Here is a 16,890-nt window from a genome sequence, read left to right on the forward strand (position 1 = left end):
TTTCTCCGAGAATCAGTCGTCTTCTTTACAAATATAAACAGTTGGAGATATTTTGGACATTAGAGAATCATCACAACAAGAAAAAAAGTGTTTGTTTCTGTGGCGGGGAGAGCTAGGCGCTCTGCGATCGGATTGTAACGTCTTTCCAGGATGTTCCACAGTTCGGCTATCTGAGGTGAGTGACTACATGCAAAAACACAAAGTTTATACTGTTTATAACCTATTGTACACACTGAATATGAGTTCAGTGGTGTCTTTTAAGGATTCCAGTCATTTGCCATAGAGATTTGATTGTTTTTTGAGTGTTTGTTGTAGTTGAAAGAATTGCCCCCATGGGTTAGCATTGTTGCTAACGTTATCCCTAGCGCCAGGTAGCCATGGTAACTCCAGTTTGCCTGCATCAATTGTAGTCGCGTTTTTTGCTCCCCCCAACACTGGGTGACCATCAGGAAAACGATTTAGGGGTCAAAAATGGCTGGCATTCTCCTTTAAGTCAGTTTTGTGATAGATAGCCCAGGTACAGTGTTGGCAGTTAATTAAAGGTTGAATATGTAGAATATTTATTAAAAGCTATATTTAAAAAAATAATAATACATCCATGGGGCGTTTTGAGGGGTACAGAATGAAAGTATTGCTTTTCCATAAAAACATTTTTTTTAGTCTGAATTAATATTTTTAATTTTTTTGACGGGCTCGACAATGACTTTCTGTCATGTTGTGTTTACATTCGCACCCGTAGCTGACATGTGGCTCAGTTCCCCGCTGTTTTCCTGCCTCCTCCCGGTCGGATGCGTTTGTTTCCAACCAAGCCTTTTTAATAATCAATCGGTGGATCAATGAATTATCACATAGGGGAGAGCCGGGTCGATTGATACACTTTTCATTTAAACGTCTTTTTCAAAGATGACGTTATGTACACAAACATTTTTATCATGTGATCAACAACTCACATGTGTATTCTCTTAGTTACAAGTGTAATTTAACACATATGTTGGATGATCGCGCTGTTTTATAACTTTGAACGTAAGTTGACATTTGTCTCAAACGCCCCACCTATGCGGGTCGTTGGGACGGTTGAAACAGCGTTTTAAACAGAAACTACTGTCATTACTCTCGTTTTTATGCAGCATATCGGACAACATACTAGTGCACTAGTTATTGCCAAAATGTCACATCATTTCTCACAATATAAATAGGTAAAATAAATATTTTTGTCCCGTGCGTAATTGTCAAGATCCTCATTTCGATTAAACTCGCCTTTCTTCTTTTGTACGAGTTGTTGGACGACTGCATTTTCATTTCATTTACTTATTTCCCTGCCCTAAGTCATGTTTATGGATACACAGTTGAACATATTGTCATTTTACCCTCGGCATTTTCCCCTCACTTTGCTGAATATCTGTTGATTCATGTCATAAACACGTTTTGTTCATTAAAAATATCTGGTGTTTATTAAAAATACATGTTGTTCATTCAAATCGGTTGTTGTTCATTGTAGAACAATAGGGTATTAATTCAGTGATTTATATACAGATATTGATCGCACAATGTGACCACAATCACTACGCACGGTGGCGTGAGGGACAGTTGAAACAGCTGCAGCGACTACTGACACTTCAACCTGTTTTGCCTCTAAACTTCAACTATGACATTGCATAGTTTATGTAAAATATGACTGGGTGTGGGGTGAGGCTGGTTCCGGATTATGGGTGATCAACGCAGTGAGTGGTGGTGTGAAACAATGGCACAAACGCAGAAGGTCCAATTCATCTAGTTTATTGTTTGGCTGGTTAAGTATCAATCACGCAGCGCAACAATCAGGGAGTTGGGGAGGAGGAGGACAAGGCAGCAGCTCCTTTGTTCCCCAGAGCAGAAAAAGCTTGCCACAGGTGAGCTACCTGCTTAAATCAGCCTCCGAGCTCCGCCCTCCGGTGATGTAAGGGGAAGGAGGAGGGATAGAAGGAGTTGAGGTGGAAGGAGGGATGTGGAAGGAGGTGGGGATTTTCTACAGCCGCCCCTCAAATATGTGGATCATATTTGACTGTGGGGAAAATCCTCATGTGGAAGGGGGGTCTGGATCATCTTCGCATTCCAGGAGGGCCACCAGTCGGCTGACTGGACGTACATAGGTCTTGTTATCGGAAGGTCAGGACGGGCATACATAACCTGAGGAGAGGCTGTCTCAGGCCGCCCCATGAGGAGGAGATTGGGGGTGACGGGCTCAGGGTCGGACGTATCGGAGGGCAGATAACCAAGGGGCTTGGAGGTCAAGATCTTCTCCGCCTCTATGAGCACGGTGATCAACACTCCCCCAGTTACGAATTGGCCACCCAAGGTCACACGTTGGGCCGATTTCATCGCTCTTACCTCCCTTTCCCAGGTTCCTCCGGTGTGAGGGGCGTGAGACTCGGGAAGGCAACCCGGGGGCCGTAGGGACTCCGGGGAAAGGCTGTGAGCCCAAGCAGGGTCGGGGGGTCGGCCCGGAAACTGGGCAAAAGGGCAACACCGCTTGCGATCCGTCTCCGGAGGCAGCGCTGGAGGACGCCGCCGACCACGGGACTGGAGACCAGGAGGGAGGCGGGCCGAGCAGACCGGCCACTGGATGCCGGAGTCAAGGGCCGGGGGCTCGGCCGGCTGGACACAGGGATCAAGAGTGGCGTCAGCCGGGTCCCCTGACACTGGAGGACAATGCAACTCTGAAGATGGCGTCGGAGGACGCTGCAGTTCTGGAGGGGCTGCCGGAGGACGTCGCAGCTCTGAAGAGGATGCCAGGGAAAACTGCAGCGCTAGAGGGGCCGCTGGAGGACGCTGCAGCTCTGAGAAGGGCGCCCGTGGGCACTGCAGCTCTGGAGGGGGCGCCGAAGGACACTGCAGCTCAGGAGGGGGCGCCGGAGGGCACTCCAGCTCAGGAGAGGGTGCCGGGGGACACTGTAGTCCGCGAGGTGGCACTAGAGGAGGCTGGAGCTCTGAGAAGGGCGCCGTGGTACGCTGCAGCTCAGGAGAGGATGCCAGGGGAATCTGCAGCTTAGGAGGGGGCGCCGAAGGAAGCTGCAGCTCAGGAGAGGGTGCCGAAGGATGCTGCAGTTCAGGAGGGGGCGCCGGAGGCCATGGAGGCTGCTGCCCAGCCAGAGGGAAACTTAAAGGCTGCGGCCCAGCAGGAAGGGAACTTGGGGGCTGCGGCCCAGCAGGAAGGGAACTTGGAGGCTGCGGCCCAGCAGGAAGGGAACTCGGAGGCTGCGGCCCAGCAGGAAGGGAACTTGGGGGCTGCGGCCCAGCAGGAAGCAAACTTGGAGGCTGCGGCTCAGCAGGAAGGGAACTCGGAGGCTGCGGCCCAGCAGGAAGGGAACTTGGGGGCTGCGGCCCAGCAGGAAGGGAACTAGGGGGCTGCGGCCCAGCAGGAAGGGAACTAGGGGGCTGCGGCCCAGCCGGAAGGGAACTTGGGGGCTGCGGCCCAGCCGGAAGGGAACTAGGGGGCTGCGGCCCAGCAGGAAGGGAACTAGGGGGCTGAGGCCCAGCAGGAAGCGAACTTGGGGGCTGCGGCCCAGCAGGAAGGGAACTAAGGGGCTGAGGCCCAGCAGGAAGGGAACTTGGAGGCTGCGGCCCAGCAGGAAGCAAACTTGGAGGCTGCGGCCCAGCAGGAAGGGAACTTGGGGGCTGTGGCCCAGCAGGAAGGGAACTTGGAGGCTGCGGCCCAGCAGGAAGCAAACTTGGAGGCTGCGGCCCGGCAGGAAGCGAACTTGGAGGCTGCGGCCCAGCAGGAAGCGAACTTGGAGGCTGTGGCCCAGCCGGAAGGGAACTTGGGGGCTGTGGCCCAGCAGGAAGGGAACTAGGGGGCTGAGGCCCGGCAGGAAGGGAACTAGGGGGCTGAGGCCCGGCAGGAAGGGAACTAGGGGGCTGCGGCCCAGCCGGAAGGGAACTTGGGGGCTGCGGCCCAGCCGGAAGGGAACTAGGGGGCTGCGGCCCAGCAGGAAGGGAACTAGGGGGCTGAGGCCCAGCAGGAAGGGAACTAGGAGGCTGCGGCCCAGCAGGAAGCGAACTTGGAGGCTGAGGCCCAGCAGGAAGCAAACTAGGGGGCTGCGGCCCAGCAGGAAGGGAACTAGGGGTCTGTGGCCCAGCAGGAAGCGAACTTGGGGGCTTTGGCCCAGCAGGGAGGGAACTTGGAGGCTGCTGCCCAGCCGGAAGGGAACTAGGGGGGTGCGGCCCAGCCGGAAGGGAACTTGGGGGCTGAGGCCCGGCAGGAAGGGAACTAGGGGGCTGCGGCCCAGCCGGAAGGGAACTTGGGGGCTGCGGCCCAGCCGGAAGGGAACTAGGGGGCTGCGGCCCAGCAGGAAGGGAACTAGGGGGCTGAGGCCCAGCAGGAAGCGAACTTGGAGGCTGCGGCCCAGCAGGAAGGGAACTTGGAGGCTGCGGCCCAGCAGGAAGCGAACTTGGAGGCTGCGGCCCAGCAGGAAGCGAACTTGGAGGCTGTGGCCCAGCCGGAAGGGAACTAGGGGGCTGAGGCCCAGCAGGAAGCGAACTTGGGGGCTGCGGCCCAGCAGGAAGGGAACTAAGGGGCTGAGGCCCAGCAGGAAGCGAACTTGGAGGCTGCGGCCCAGCAGGAAGCGAACTTGGAGGCTGTGGCCCAGCCGGAAGGGAACTTGGGGGCTGTGGCCCAGCAGGAAGGGAACTAGGGGGCTGAGGCCCGGCAGGAAGGGAACTAGGGGGCTGAGGCCCGGCAGGAAGGGAACTAGGGGGCTGCGGCCCAGCCGGAAGGGAACTTGGGGGCTGCGGCCCAGCCGGAAGGGAACTAGGGGGCTGCGGCCCAGCAGGAAGGGAACTAGGGGGCTGAGGCCCAGCAGGAAGGGAACTAGGAGGCTGCGGCCCAGCAGGAAGCGAACTTGGAGGCTGAGGCCCAGCAGGAAGGGAACTTGGAGGCTGAGGCCCAGCAGGAAGCAAACTAGGGGGCTGCGGCCCAGCAGGAAGGGAACTAGGGGGCTGCGGCCCAGCAGGAAGGGAACTTGGGGTCTGTGGCCCAGCAGGAAGCGAACTTGGGGGCTTTGGCCCAGCAGGGAGGGAACTTGGAGGCTGCTGCCCAGCCGGAAGGGAACTAGGGGGGTGCGGCCCAGCCGGAAGGGAACTTGGGGGCTGAGGCCCGGCAGGAAGGGAACTAGGGGGCTGCGGCCCAGCCGGAAGGGAACTTGGGGGCTGCGGCCCAGCCGGAAGGGAACTAGGGGGCTGCGGCCCAGCAGGAAGGGAACTAGGGGGCTGAGGCCCAGCAGGAAGCGAACTTGGGGGCTGCGGCCCAGCAGGAAGGGAACTTGGAGGCTGCGGCCCAGCAGGAAGCAAACTTGGAGGCTGCGGCCCAGCAGGAAGCGAACTTGGAGGCTGCGGCCCAGCAGGACGGGAACTTGGAGGCTGTGGCCCAGCCGGAAAGGAACTTGGGGGCTGTGGCCCAGCAGGAAGGGAACTAGGGGGCTGAGGCCCGGCAGGAAGGGAACTAGGGGGCTGAGGCCCGGCAGGAAGGGAACTAGGGGGCTGCGGCCCAGCCGGAAGGGAACTTGGGGGCTGCGGCCCAGCCGGAAGGGAACTAGGGGGCTGCGGCCCAGCAGGAAGGGAACTAGGGGGCTGAGGCCCGGCAGGAAGGGAACTAGGGGGCTGAGGCCCAGCAGGAAGGGAACTAGGGGGCTGAGGCCCAGCAGGAAGCGAACTTGGGGGCTGCGGCCCAGCAGGAAGGGAACTAAGGGGCTGAGGCCCAGCAGGAAGGGAACTTGGAGGCTGCGGCCCAGCAGGAAGCAAACTTGGAGGCTGCGGCCCAGCAGGACGGGAACTTGGAGGCTGTGGCCCAGCCGGAAGGGAACTATGGGGCTGCGGCCCGGCAGGAAGGGAGCTAGGAGGCTGAGGCCCAGCAGGAAGGGAACTTGGGGGCTGTGGCCCAGCAGGAAGGGAACTTGGGGGCTGTGGCCCAGCAGGAAGGGAACTTGGGGGCTGCGGCCCAGCCGGTAGGGAACTAGGAGGCTGCGGCCCAGCTGGAAGGGAACTTGGAGGCTGCGACCCAGCCGGAAGGGAACTTGGAGGCTGCGGCCCAGCCGGTAGGGAACTAGGAGGCTGAGGCCCAGCAGGAAGCAAACTTGGAGGCTGAGGCCCAGCAGGAAGGGAACTAGGGGGCTGAGGCCCAGCAGGAAGGGAACTAGGGGGCTGCGGCCCCGCAGGAAGGGAACTAGGGGGCTGCGGCCCAGCAGGAGGGCAACTTGGAAGCTGCGGCACAGCCGGAGGGGAACTTGGAGGCTGCGGCCCAGCAGGAAGCGAACTAGGAGGCTGTGGCCCAGCAGGAAGCGAACTAGGGGGCTGCAGTCCAGCAGGAAGGGAACTAGGGGGCTGCAGTCCAGCAGGAAGGGAACTAGGGGGCTGCGGCCCAGCAGGAAGGGGACTTGGAGGTTGGAAGGCAGGAGCTGGTCTGAAGTCTTGAGCCCTAGGAAGGGGTAACGAGCACTGCCTTTCTGCTCTGACAGTAGGCTGGGGCGCATAATATGAAGTCATTAAAGAACTAGGAGGTGGTGGAAGGGAGCTAAGATGACCAGGTGCTGGTGGTGAAGGAGGGTGAGAGACACGATGGATGATGGGAATGTTATGCTCACATAACTTCTCACGCCGTTCTTCCACTATAGGAGGAGGTTTCTGGGGGGCGCGAAGTCTTGGGGATTGATCAGTGCCATCATTATCCTCCAATGCAGGTAATGAATGAGAAGAAGTAGATACGCCAGAACATAGCTGTGTCTCCAACCTGTCCCCCAAAGCTTCCACACTCCGACCCACCTGTAGAATGAGACCTTTAAGCTGCTCAATCTCTCCCCTCATAACCTGCATCTCCGTAGCAGTTTCACCCTCTGCCCTCTTAGGGAGCTTGGAGGGAAGGAAAGGGGCACCACCAGTAGCTAAACCCTCGGCTGATGCTGCCCAGGGCCTTCTAGCTACATCAGGGGGCTTAGGAGGCTGAAGGGTAGGATGAGACGTCATGGGCGGAGGATTGACTGCGGGCAAGCTGGAGAATTGTGTCTGATAGTCTTGCAGATATGCAGGTGGTCTATGGGGACGTACCGCTCGCTTCCTTGTTTGTGCTTCTTCATCCACTGAATCGATCTCGCTCCGGCTCGAAGGACCATGTAAAATATGACTGGGTGTGGGGTGAGGCTGGTTCCGGATTATGGGTGATCAACGCAGTGAGTGGTGGTGTGAAACAATGGCACAAACGCAGAAGGTCCAATTCATCTAGTTTATTGTTTGGCTGGTTAAGTATCAATCACGCAGCGCAACAATCAGGGAGTTGGGGAGGAGGAGGACAAGGCAGCAGCTCCTTTGTTCCCCAGAGCAGAAAAAGCTTGCCACAGGTGAGCTACCTGCTTAAATCAGCCTCCGAGCTCCGCCCTCCGGTGATGTAAGGGGAAGGAGGAGGGATAGAAGGAGTTGAGGTGGAAGGAGGGATGTGGAAGGAGGTGGGGATTTTCTACAGTTTAGGACCTGTTTATGTACGAATTCATCTGTTGTTAGGTCATATTATTATTGCATGAAACACACAATACAACTTTTGATCACAAAAAAACTACCGCACCTAACATTTTACTTTCCGTAGTCAAAAACCGGTTCGTGCTAATAACTTTTGAATGGCGTGACGTCATTTCACGAGCTTTCCCAGGATTGGTCGGTGTTGAGTGCTGAAGGTAGTGACCAAATCTGACGGCTCAAACTTGTGTGGTTTTCGAGGAAATCGCTGTGTATCAATCGACCCGGCGCTCCCCTACATGTTAGGATGGGTGTAGTTGTGTAGTCTTATCTGTCCTAAACACGTTACTTGAGGAGAGCAGTGACACCGAGGCTCTGAGCAGCAGCAGAGAGCCTCCACTCTCCCTGTAACACGCTACAAGTCATTTATTCTGCTGTTAATGACGGTAAAAATGAAACATAAGGTAAATATCCTGCATAGTTCTCCTCCTGTCCCTAGCAACGGCCCGTTTTACCTAGCAACGGTCTGGCAATCGACTGCTGGAATTCTTTTTCTGTCGTTGTTCTGGTAATTCTACATAGTCAACCTAGTCAGTTTTCATTTCACCGCATCTATGACTCGTCCAACGGTGCTAACAGACCAGAGGGAGCTGATATCACCATTCGGTAATTTATTTTTTTTCCTGAATGTGTCTAAATCTTATTGAACTTGTTGTATATTCCACAAGAGCACTGGTTACTCCCCTGTGTGCCCTCCTGTGTGTTTTGACCGTCAACGACCAAGTTAGTATCAGAGTTAATGTGAAAAAACGATTCTCTTTGCTGAAGCGGCTAGCTGCCCGTTAGCTCCGTGTTAGCCATGCTAACGTAGCTCGTCTCAGACATTTACCGGACTGGGATCAAATTAATACGGTTTAACATCTAATGACCACAGTTTCATGTTAGCAGAACTGGTTTGTGAACTAGGTGATGATGTGTTAAAGGGATAGTTCAACATTTTGGCAAATTCTCCTATTGCCGTATTCCCTATAGTCATAGCAGTAGGTTCATCACCTTTAATTATTGGTGCATGTTGCTTTGAGATCGGCGGGGCAGAGACGTGAGCTGCCCAGTGAACACAATGGAGGTGGACAAGTTGTGACCTGCACATTCACCACGCTCTGAAATAATCATGTACAATTATGTAACATTACGACACATGAAGCAAATACTTGGAACTACTTGTGCTTTTGAAATCACTCGGCCCAGCAGCCAAAACGACTCGTACCTGCTGTCACCTGCTATAGTCAGACTTGCCAAATAAAAAACATGGTCTTCAACATGAGTTCATGTTTATTTTATATTTTATTGTGTCAGCTTGAAACCATACAACCATGTGTCGTCGAACAGGAATGTGCACGGCCAATCAAATCCCAAACAATCCATGAACCAATCAATGATCACTAATAAACGAAAATGAAGTCATGAGTGTTAATTGGCTCCAGTTTCCAAGAAACAGCAGTTAGGTAATAATTATAGAAATATATAATAAAAAACAATCAGTCTCAAAGTCAAGATAAATTTAAATCTACAAACTTCATGAACTCAGCGTCACGGTAACAGATAAAATCATTGTCTGGTAGCATTAGTAGCTGATGGTTTTTGTGCTGCTCTACATCAGCAGGAAATGTCCATCACATATAAAACTGATTCACATTGTTTTATTTGATTCAGTAAAACCACAAAGAAAAAGAAATCACATGTAATTCATTCTATTCAGTGTCTCTACAACATGATGTTTGTTTCCAGTTGTGTTTCTTGTTGTGTGTGTTTAGCTGTGAGCAGCTCACAAACAGCCTGTAAAGTTGAACATGAACAGTGAATGTGTTTAAAATGTGTTTTTCTCCTCAGTGACGCTGGCGGCTCAGAGACTTTTAGCTTGGTGATATTAGGCCTCGTCCTTCATCAGCAGCTGAGTAAAAGTCACCGTGGTTTTTGTCCTGTAATAATCGACGCTTCCATCTTTAAAGGAAGAGGAAGAAGTTTACAAGAATCACTGAGAAGAGTTTAAAACATCAACTGATTTAATCCATGAATGTGAAAACGTGAGTGAGAGACAGAGACAGAGACAGACATGTAGAGACTGAACTGTCTGTTCAACAGTGAGAAGGTTTCTGTGACAGGAGGAGACTCTGCTTCACTCAACACAGACTCACTGAGGAAACAGAACCGAGTCCAAACCCAGGATAGAGAGGTTGAGTGAAGGTGGTGTTGAAGGTGTAGAGGTGGATCAGTGAGTCAGAGGAGACTCTGTAGAAGGACAGAGAGCCAGCAGGACAGTCCACATACACTGCTACTCTGTTAGAGACAGAGGAGGAGGAGGAGGAGGAGGAGGAGGAGGAGGAGGAGGAGGAGGAGGAGGAGGAGGAGGAGGAGGAGGTGATACGTGTCTCTATGTTATTGTGCCTGACACTGTAATCACCACCATCAGAGCAGAGCAGACTCCAGGACTGATCGTTCCCTCCAAACCCACAGTCTGTACTGTTTCCTTTCCTTCTGATTCCTCTGTAACTCACTGATATTTCAACCTTTCCTCTCCTCTCGACCTCCCAGTAGCAGCGACCAGTCAGACCAGTTGAACACAGCAGCTGAAGATACCGGTCAAATCTGTCTGGATGATCAGGATATGACTGATCCTCATACACCCATGTTGCCTTCCTGTTGTTGTCAGACAGTTTGATCCATCTGTACACTGTGTTTGTGTCGATTGTGAGTGGACAGGAATCTGATGGAGAGAACAAGACACAGCTGCAGTTATTGATCATGTGATCAGTTATTGACAGTTTGATGAAGACTCATGAGGTCAGTGATGTGACAGTGTGAAGATGGTTGAATGTGCTGCTCAAAGTAAAAACAGACTTACACTTCCTCAGACCTGGTGTCAACCATGGGACTCCAGCAGGCTCCACCCTGAAAGGAGGAGGGGGGTCAGAGCAGCACCTTCTCTGTCAGCATGCACACATGGACATTACATGGCTCTCACACACACACTGTTTTATCACTGTGTTCACATGGAGGCTGGTATGTCTGGATGAACACTGAGCACAGAGAAGAAGGAGCTGGAGTCTTTATCTAGTGATGATACAGAGCAGGAGGAGACCAGGAGGAAACACTTCATCATGTCTTTTCTCCATGTCATGTCACTGCAGTGTGAGACACACACTTTCACTCTCTGACTCTCAAGCTGCACAAACACACGTCACAGCAGAGAAGATGAAGACACAACAGGTGGAGCTGACCAGCCCAGATATCCCACAATGCACCAGGAAAGGCACAGGTGAAGACACGTTTGTTAGAGCTCAGTGAAACAGAGAGTTTAGTGAGAAACACTGAGTGTGAACACAACTTGTGTTTGTCTGAAGAAAACTCCCCAGGAAGCTGAAGAATGAGGCTGTGAGCAGGTTTCCACAGGAGCCACAGCCAAGGGCGTCAGTTTACTTTGAAAAGTGGTGGGGACAATGACCATATGCAACCCCCCCCCCCCCCCCCTTGGAAGCCTGGACCGTGGACCCGATGGGGCTGGACTCACAGGCATTTTGTTTTGTTTTTTTTAATTCTCCGCCGGACGGTTATAGAGAGGAAAAACACAGAATATACAATATATGTCCAAAAGACTTTGTCCCGTCGTCAGGACGTGAGTGAGGATCGGATGGTGGCTCAGGTTTAGTGATGAGGAAACTGTCACTGTCAGCAGCTGCTCCAAACAGACACGTTACAAACTTTATTGTGAAGGGACAAATTAGATGTTGATTTCGTTAACAGTGACTTTGCACCCGAACAGGGGCGGGGTTATGGGATGGCTACTTGGGCTCAAGCCCCGGATGTTTTACAGTAGGGGCAAAAAAAATCTCAACGCAGTTTATGTCAGTCTCCCTCCGCTGACCGCACCAGTCTGAAGTGCAGCCTCATGGACGTCGGGGGAGAGACGCACACTTAGCAGTTTTTATTTGAGTAGCTATTCTGTCCCTGAGGCGTGTATCATATACGCACAAACTGACAGATAGCTAACAGCAGGATTTAGAGAAAGTCGGACGCAGGAGTATGTTTACTGAATCCTTTTTACTCTTCTTTCCATCCTTTTTTGTAAAACTGAAATGAATATAAAGTTACAGTACTTTAGTAACTCACAAAATACAATCCAGAATGAATTTACATTGATTACAGTCTCAATGCACAAGCCATAACAATAAGCTACATTTAGCTTAGCTTAGCATTTAGCGAACTATATTATCACAGTCATTGTTTGTTCCAAAACAATCGTTTTTAAATCCAACTTAAGAATTTTAAAATTATTTATATGCTCTGTTGAACAGAAACACAGAAAACTAACAAAACTTACAAGCAAAGGCTCTCCAAGGCACTCACGTAGAAGAAAAGAGGAGAGGAGCTGTCTGCCTGACCGCATGGAGAAAGAATGGCTGCACTTCCTGTAACTTATGGTCACATGACCTTAACTGACCAATAGGCAAGGCAAGGCAAGGCAAGGCAAGGCAATTTTATTTGTATAGCCCGCTTTTACAAACAGTTTGTCCCAAAGGGCTTCACATGGCATCGTAACAACATCCTCTGTCCTTAGACCCTCACATCGACTGAGGAAAAACTCCATGGAAAACCCTTTTAACAGGGAAAACCAGGAGAACCAATAGAAAAACACTTAACAACATAGTCTCTTTTATGACAGATTTCAACAAAATAAGATATCTAGAGGCCACAAAATGTGTGCCATGACAGTAGCTTATGATCATGTTTTATATTTTATTCTTTTTATGATGTAACACCTGTTTGTGGACCCTTCAGGACAACGCTTTTGTCTACCTAACGTTGATATGTTGAAATTTCCAGTAGGCCTATCACAGTCAAAGACAAAAAAAAAAGGCAGATCTTTGTCTTTCCTTCCTCTGGGCTAAGCCTCGGATCTCCCATGAACCTAGATCTGCCCCTGCACCCAAACATATTAAGCATATATCGGATGCCGTCTCATCCAGTAGGCTACAATCCGCTGTCGCGCTTCAGTTTGGCGTCTGTTCTATTTTTCACGCGAGCCGTGAGCGCCGTTGTTAAGCTGGATAGAACAGCTCATAACAGACAGGATGTCGGGCACAGAAAAGGCGAGAGAATCCGGTCAATTTTCAAAATAAAATGATGATTACCGGTAATGAAGTTGTTGCTTGTCCGTCTATAAATATTTGTCAGTTGCGTCTGCACACGAGACACACACACACAGAGACAGACCTGTGTGTGTGTGGAAAACCGAGTACAGACGAGTGGAGTTGCTGTTTTACCGGCGTGGAGAGAGCATGAAGCACGCTCCCTTTGCTACCTGCCTCCTTGTGGTGGGGACAAAATTGTTCTTGACAAAAAGTGGTGGGGACATGTCCCCAGCGTTCCCAGCGTAAATGACGCCTATGGCCACAGCAGCAGTGAGTAGATGAAGGAGCTCTAATAGAAACCATCTGATCACAGTGACAGGACGGATCAGGATCTCATGATCAATGACTCTGTTCTTCTCTGCTCTTCACACAGATCAGCTGCAACACACTGACTCACTGTGATCAGTCACATCATGTGGAATAAAGCAGCCGTCCTCAGGACCAGTCCTGAGCTCCATCAAACCTGTCCACACAGTTTGACTGGACTTGAAGTCAGAGTCCAGAGGAAGCAGAGGAACTGTAGAGCAGAGAGAACCAGGCTCAGCTCAGAGCACATGGACTCAGACAGGAAGTGAAGCTCCAGCTGCTGGAGACTTTCATTAAGGAGCCACTTTGTGGCTTCATCTGATCTGGAGTCAGCACACACACAGTCTGAAAACAGCTGTTTGACCACACACACATTCAGCCACAAACACTGATTATTACACTGTTCACTACACTCACTGTCTTCTGATTGACAGCTCCAGGCCTCTGGACAGTGAGGACATCTGGATGTCACACTGTGATTTACTGTTTCCTCAACACAACAACACATCTCATCAGGACAAGACCAGGATCTCAGAGAGACTGAGCTGATTATTGATCATCAATATCTGACCAGACAGAGAGGGTTGGAGACTCTGGAAAAACGGTTCTATCTGGCCACATTTTGAAAATACAAAGTCAAAAGTCCCAGCCCCTTTCCTCAGACTTCTCTCTGAAGCCACGCCTGAGACAGATGTTAATACCAGTTGTGACCAGGTGTGAACGGGGCCATAGAAAATGTTCCAGCTCCTCCTCCTCTACCAGACAGTGTGTGTGGCTGCAGCAGCCTCTCCATACCTGAGAGAGTCCAGTCCCCAGTCTGGATCCTCCAGTCCAGCAGACAGCAGCTTCACTCCTGAGGCTCCTGGATGGTTGTAGCTCAGGTCCAGCTCTCTCAGATGGGAGGGGTTGGAGCTCAGAGCTGAGGCCAGAGAAGCACAGCCTTCCTCTGTGACCAGACATCCTGACAGACTGAACACACACAACAACACACAGGAACCCTCTGTCAACACCTGCTGCTGTGTTCAAATGTCATCAGATAAACAGCTGGATGGATCCTCACCTGAGAGTCTCCAGTCTACAGTGTGGACTCTCCAGTCCACCAGACAGCAGCTTCACTCCTGAGTCCTGCAGGTTGTTGTTACTCAGGTCCAGGTGTCTCAGACTAGAGGACTGGGAGCTGAGGACTGAGGACAGAGCTTCACAGCTTCTCTCTGAGAGGTTACAGCCACTCAGTCTGAAGAGATGATCATGAGGAATTAAAGATGAAAGGGATTTATTTTCTGTCCTGTTGAAAAGACAGAAGTGTTTTTATACAATGATGAATAAATCCAACTATCTCTACACTTACAGAACTTTGTTGGAGGCTTTGCCTTTGACCACTGGCAGCAGCCTCAGAAGAGCCTCCTCTGAAGCAGAGTATTTCCTCAAGTCAAACTCATCCAGATCTTCTTCTGATGACAGTAAGATGAAGACCAGAGCCGACCACTGAGCAGGAGACAGTTTATCTGTGGAGAGACGTCCGTATCTCAGGGACTGTTGGATGTCCTCCACTAGAGAACGATCATTCAGTTCATTCAGACAGTGGAACAGGTTGATGCTTTTCTCTGCAGAGGGAGTCTCTTCAATCTTCTTCTTGATGTACTGAACTGCTTTCTTACAGGACAGTGAGTCACTTCCTGTCTGAGTCATTAGACCTCGTAGGAGATTCTGATTGGTCTCCAGTGAAAGACCCAGGAGGAAGCGGAGGAACAAGTCCAGGTGTCCATTTGGACTCTGTAAGGCCTTGTCCACAGCACTCTGGTAGAAGTTTGTCTCTGCAGATTTGACTCCTGTTGTTTCAGTCTTCTTGGAGGTTGTTTGTTGTTGTGACATCAGGTTGAGTCCAGAGATGATGAAGGTCAGATGGACATGAAGAGCAGCCAGAAACTCCTGAACACTCAGATGGACGAAGCAGAACACCTTGTCCTGGTACAGGCCTCTCTCCTCTTTAAAGATCTGTGTGAACACTCCTGAGTACACTGAGGCTGCTCTGATATCGATGCCACACTCTGTCAGGTCTGATTCATAGAAGATCAGGTTTCCTTTCTGCAGCTGCTCAAAAGCCAGTTTTCCCAGAGACTCAATCATCTCCCTGCTCTCTGGACTCCAGTGTGGATCTGTCTCAGCTCCTCCATCATACTTGACCTTCTTCAGTTTTAGATGAACCACCAGGAAGTGGATGTACATCTCAGTCAGGGTCTTGGGCAGCTCTCCTCTCCTTCTGGTCTTCAACAGCTCCTCCAGAACTGTAGCAGTGATCCAGCAGAAGACTGGGATGTGGCACATGATGTGGAGGCTTCGTGATGTCTTGATGTGGGAGATGATCTGTCTGGCCTGCTGCTCATCTCTGAACCTCTTCCTGAAGTACTCCTCCTTCTGTGGGTCAGTGAACCCTCTGACCTCTGTCACCATGCCAACACACTCAGGAGGGATCTGATTGGCTGCTGCAGGTCGTGTGGTTATCCAGAGGCGAGCAGAGGGAAGCAGGTTCCCCCTGATGAGGTTGGTCAGCAGCACGTTGACTGAGGTGGACTCTGTCACATCACTCAGGATCTCAGTGTTGTGGAAGTCCAGAGGAAGTCGACACTCGTCCAGACCGTCAAAGATGAAGACGACCTGGAACTGATCAAACCTGCAGATTCCTGCTGCTTTGGTTTCAGAGAAGAAGTGATGAACAAGTCCCACCAAGCTGAACTTTTTCTCTTTCAGCACATTCAGCTCTCTGAAGGTGAAGGGAAATGTGAAGTGTATGTCCTGGTTGTCTTTGTCTTCAGCCCAGTCCAGAGTGAACTTCTGTGTTAAGACTGTTTTCCCAATGCCAGCCACTCCCTTTGTCATCACTGTTCTGATTGGTCGGTCTCTTCCAGGTGGGGCTTTAAAGATGTCTTCTTGTCTGATGGTTGTTTCTGGTCTGTGTGGTTTCCTGGACGCTGTTTCAATCTGTCTGACCTCATGTTCATCATTGACCCCTCCAGCCCCTCCCTCAGTGATGTAGAGATCTGTGTAGATCTGGTTCAGAAGGGTTGGGTTTCCTGCTTTAGAGATCCCCTCAAACACACACTGGAACTTCTTCTTCAGGGCAGATTTGAGTTTACGACGACAAAGTGCAGCAAAATATTCTGAATGAAAACACAAGAAATCAGACCAATAAGAAAATATAACATGATAATTCCTCTAAATAACGACTATATGAACATGTTTCCCTCCATGTGCTGATGTCAGTGAACGTCTCATTTGTCCATCATGTTGAATCTTTAGAGAAATCCTCTTACTGCTCTGCAGACGCTCAGCCAGCTCCTCCTGCTTCATCCTCCTCAGGAAGTTCACTGTGATCTTCACTAATGCCTCTCTGCTGCTCCTCCTCTGCTCTTCATCCTCACCATCCACCACCTCCTCATCCTCCCTCTGACTCCCTGAGCATTCTGGGTAATCTGGACTCAGAAGCTTGTGGATCTTCTTCAGCTCGTTCTTCACAAAAGTGACCATGTTGTCCTCCAGCAGCTGGAACAGAAACTCTATGAGTGACAGCATCAAACTAAAACCTGACAGACTGACAATCCACTGGTGTCAAAGTGCAGCATGGAGATGATGGTGAACACAACAGATGTAACAGCAGCTGTTGGACATGTCCTCACCATAAATATGGAGTCCAGGTGTGTTTGATGCTGCTGGGCAGACTGACCACTGGGAACCTCTGAGCTCTCCTGGTCCACTCTGTGGAGGAATCAGTGTCAAGTCAACATCAGGACAGAGAGATAATACAAGATGGACTTTATAAGTCCCCTGAGGACGTTCACAACAGACACAGACACTTTGGTTTCAGACCTGGTCCAACAACACGTCGTACAAACTGGTTCATTTCTACAATAACCTGAGTCTG

At 51.0% G+C, this 16,890-nt stretch overlaps 1 protein-coding gene across 1 annotated transcript in view; it reads right to left on the reverse strand.

Moving 5' to 3' along the window:
• Positions 1-9,095: 9,095 nt before the first annotated feature.
• The window catches only part of LOC310991316 (uncharacterized protein), a 126,176-nt gene continuing 118,381 nt past the window's right edge, over positions 9,096-16,890 (reverse strand). The window contains exons 13-16 of the mRNA XM_083978972.1: positions 14,032-14,205; positions 13,767-13,940; positions 10,379-10,425; positions 9,096-10,240 (exon numbers count right to left, since the gene is read on the reverse strand). Coding sequence (XP_083835098.1) covers positions 9,657-10,240; positions 10,379-10,425; positions 13,767-13,940; positions 14,032-14,205 — 979 coding nt within the window. The 3' untranslated portion in view covers positions 9,096-9,656. The remainder of the gene's footprint in view (positions 10,241-10,378; positions 10,426-13,766; positions 13,941-14,031; positions 14,206-16,890) is intronic.

This window comes from Trachurus trachurus (genome assembly GCF_905171665.1).
Source record: "Trachurus trachurus genome assembly, chromosome: 9".
NCBI lineage: Eukaryota > Metazoa > Chordata > Actinopteri > Carangiformes > Carangidae > Trachurus > Trachurus trachurus.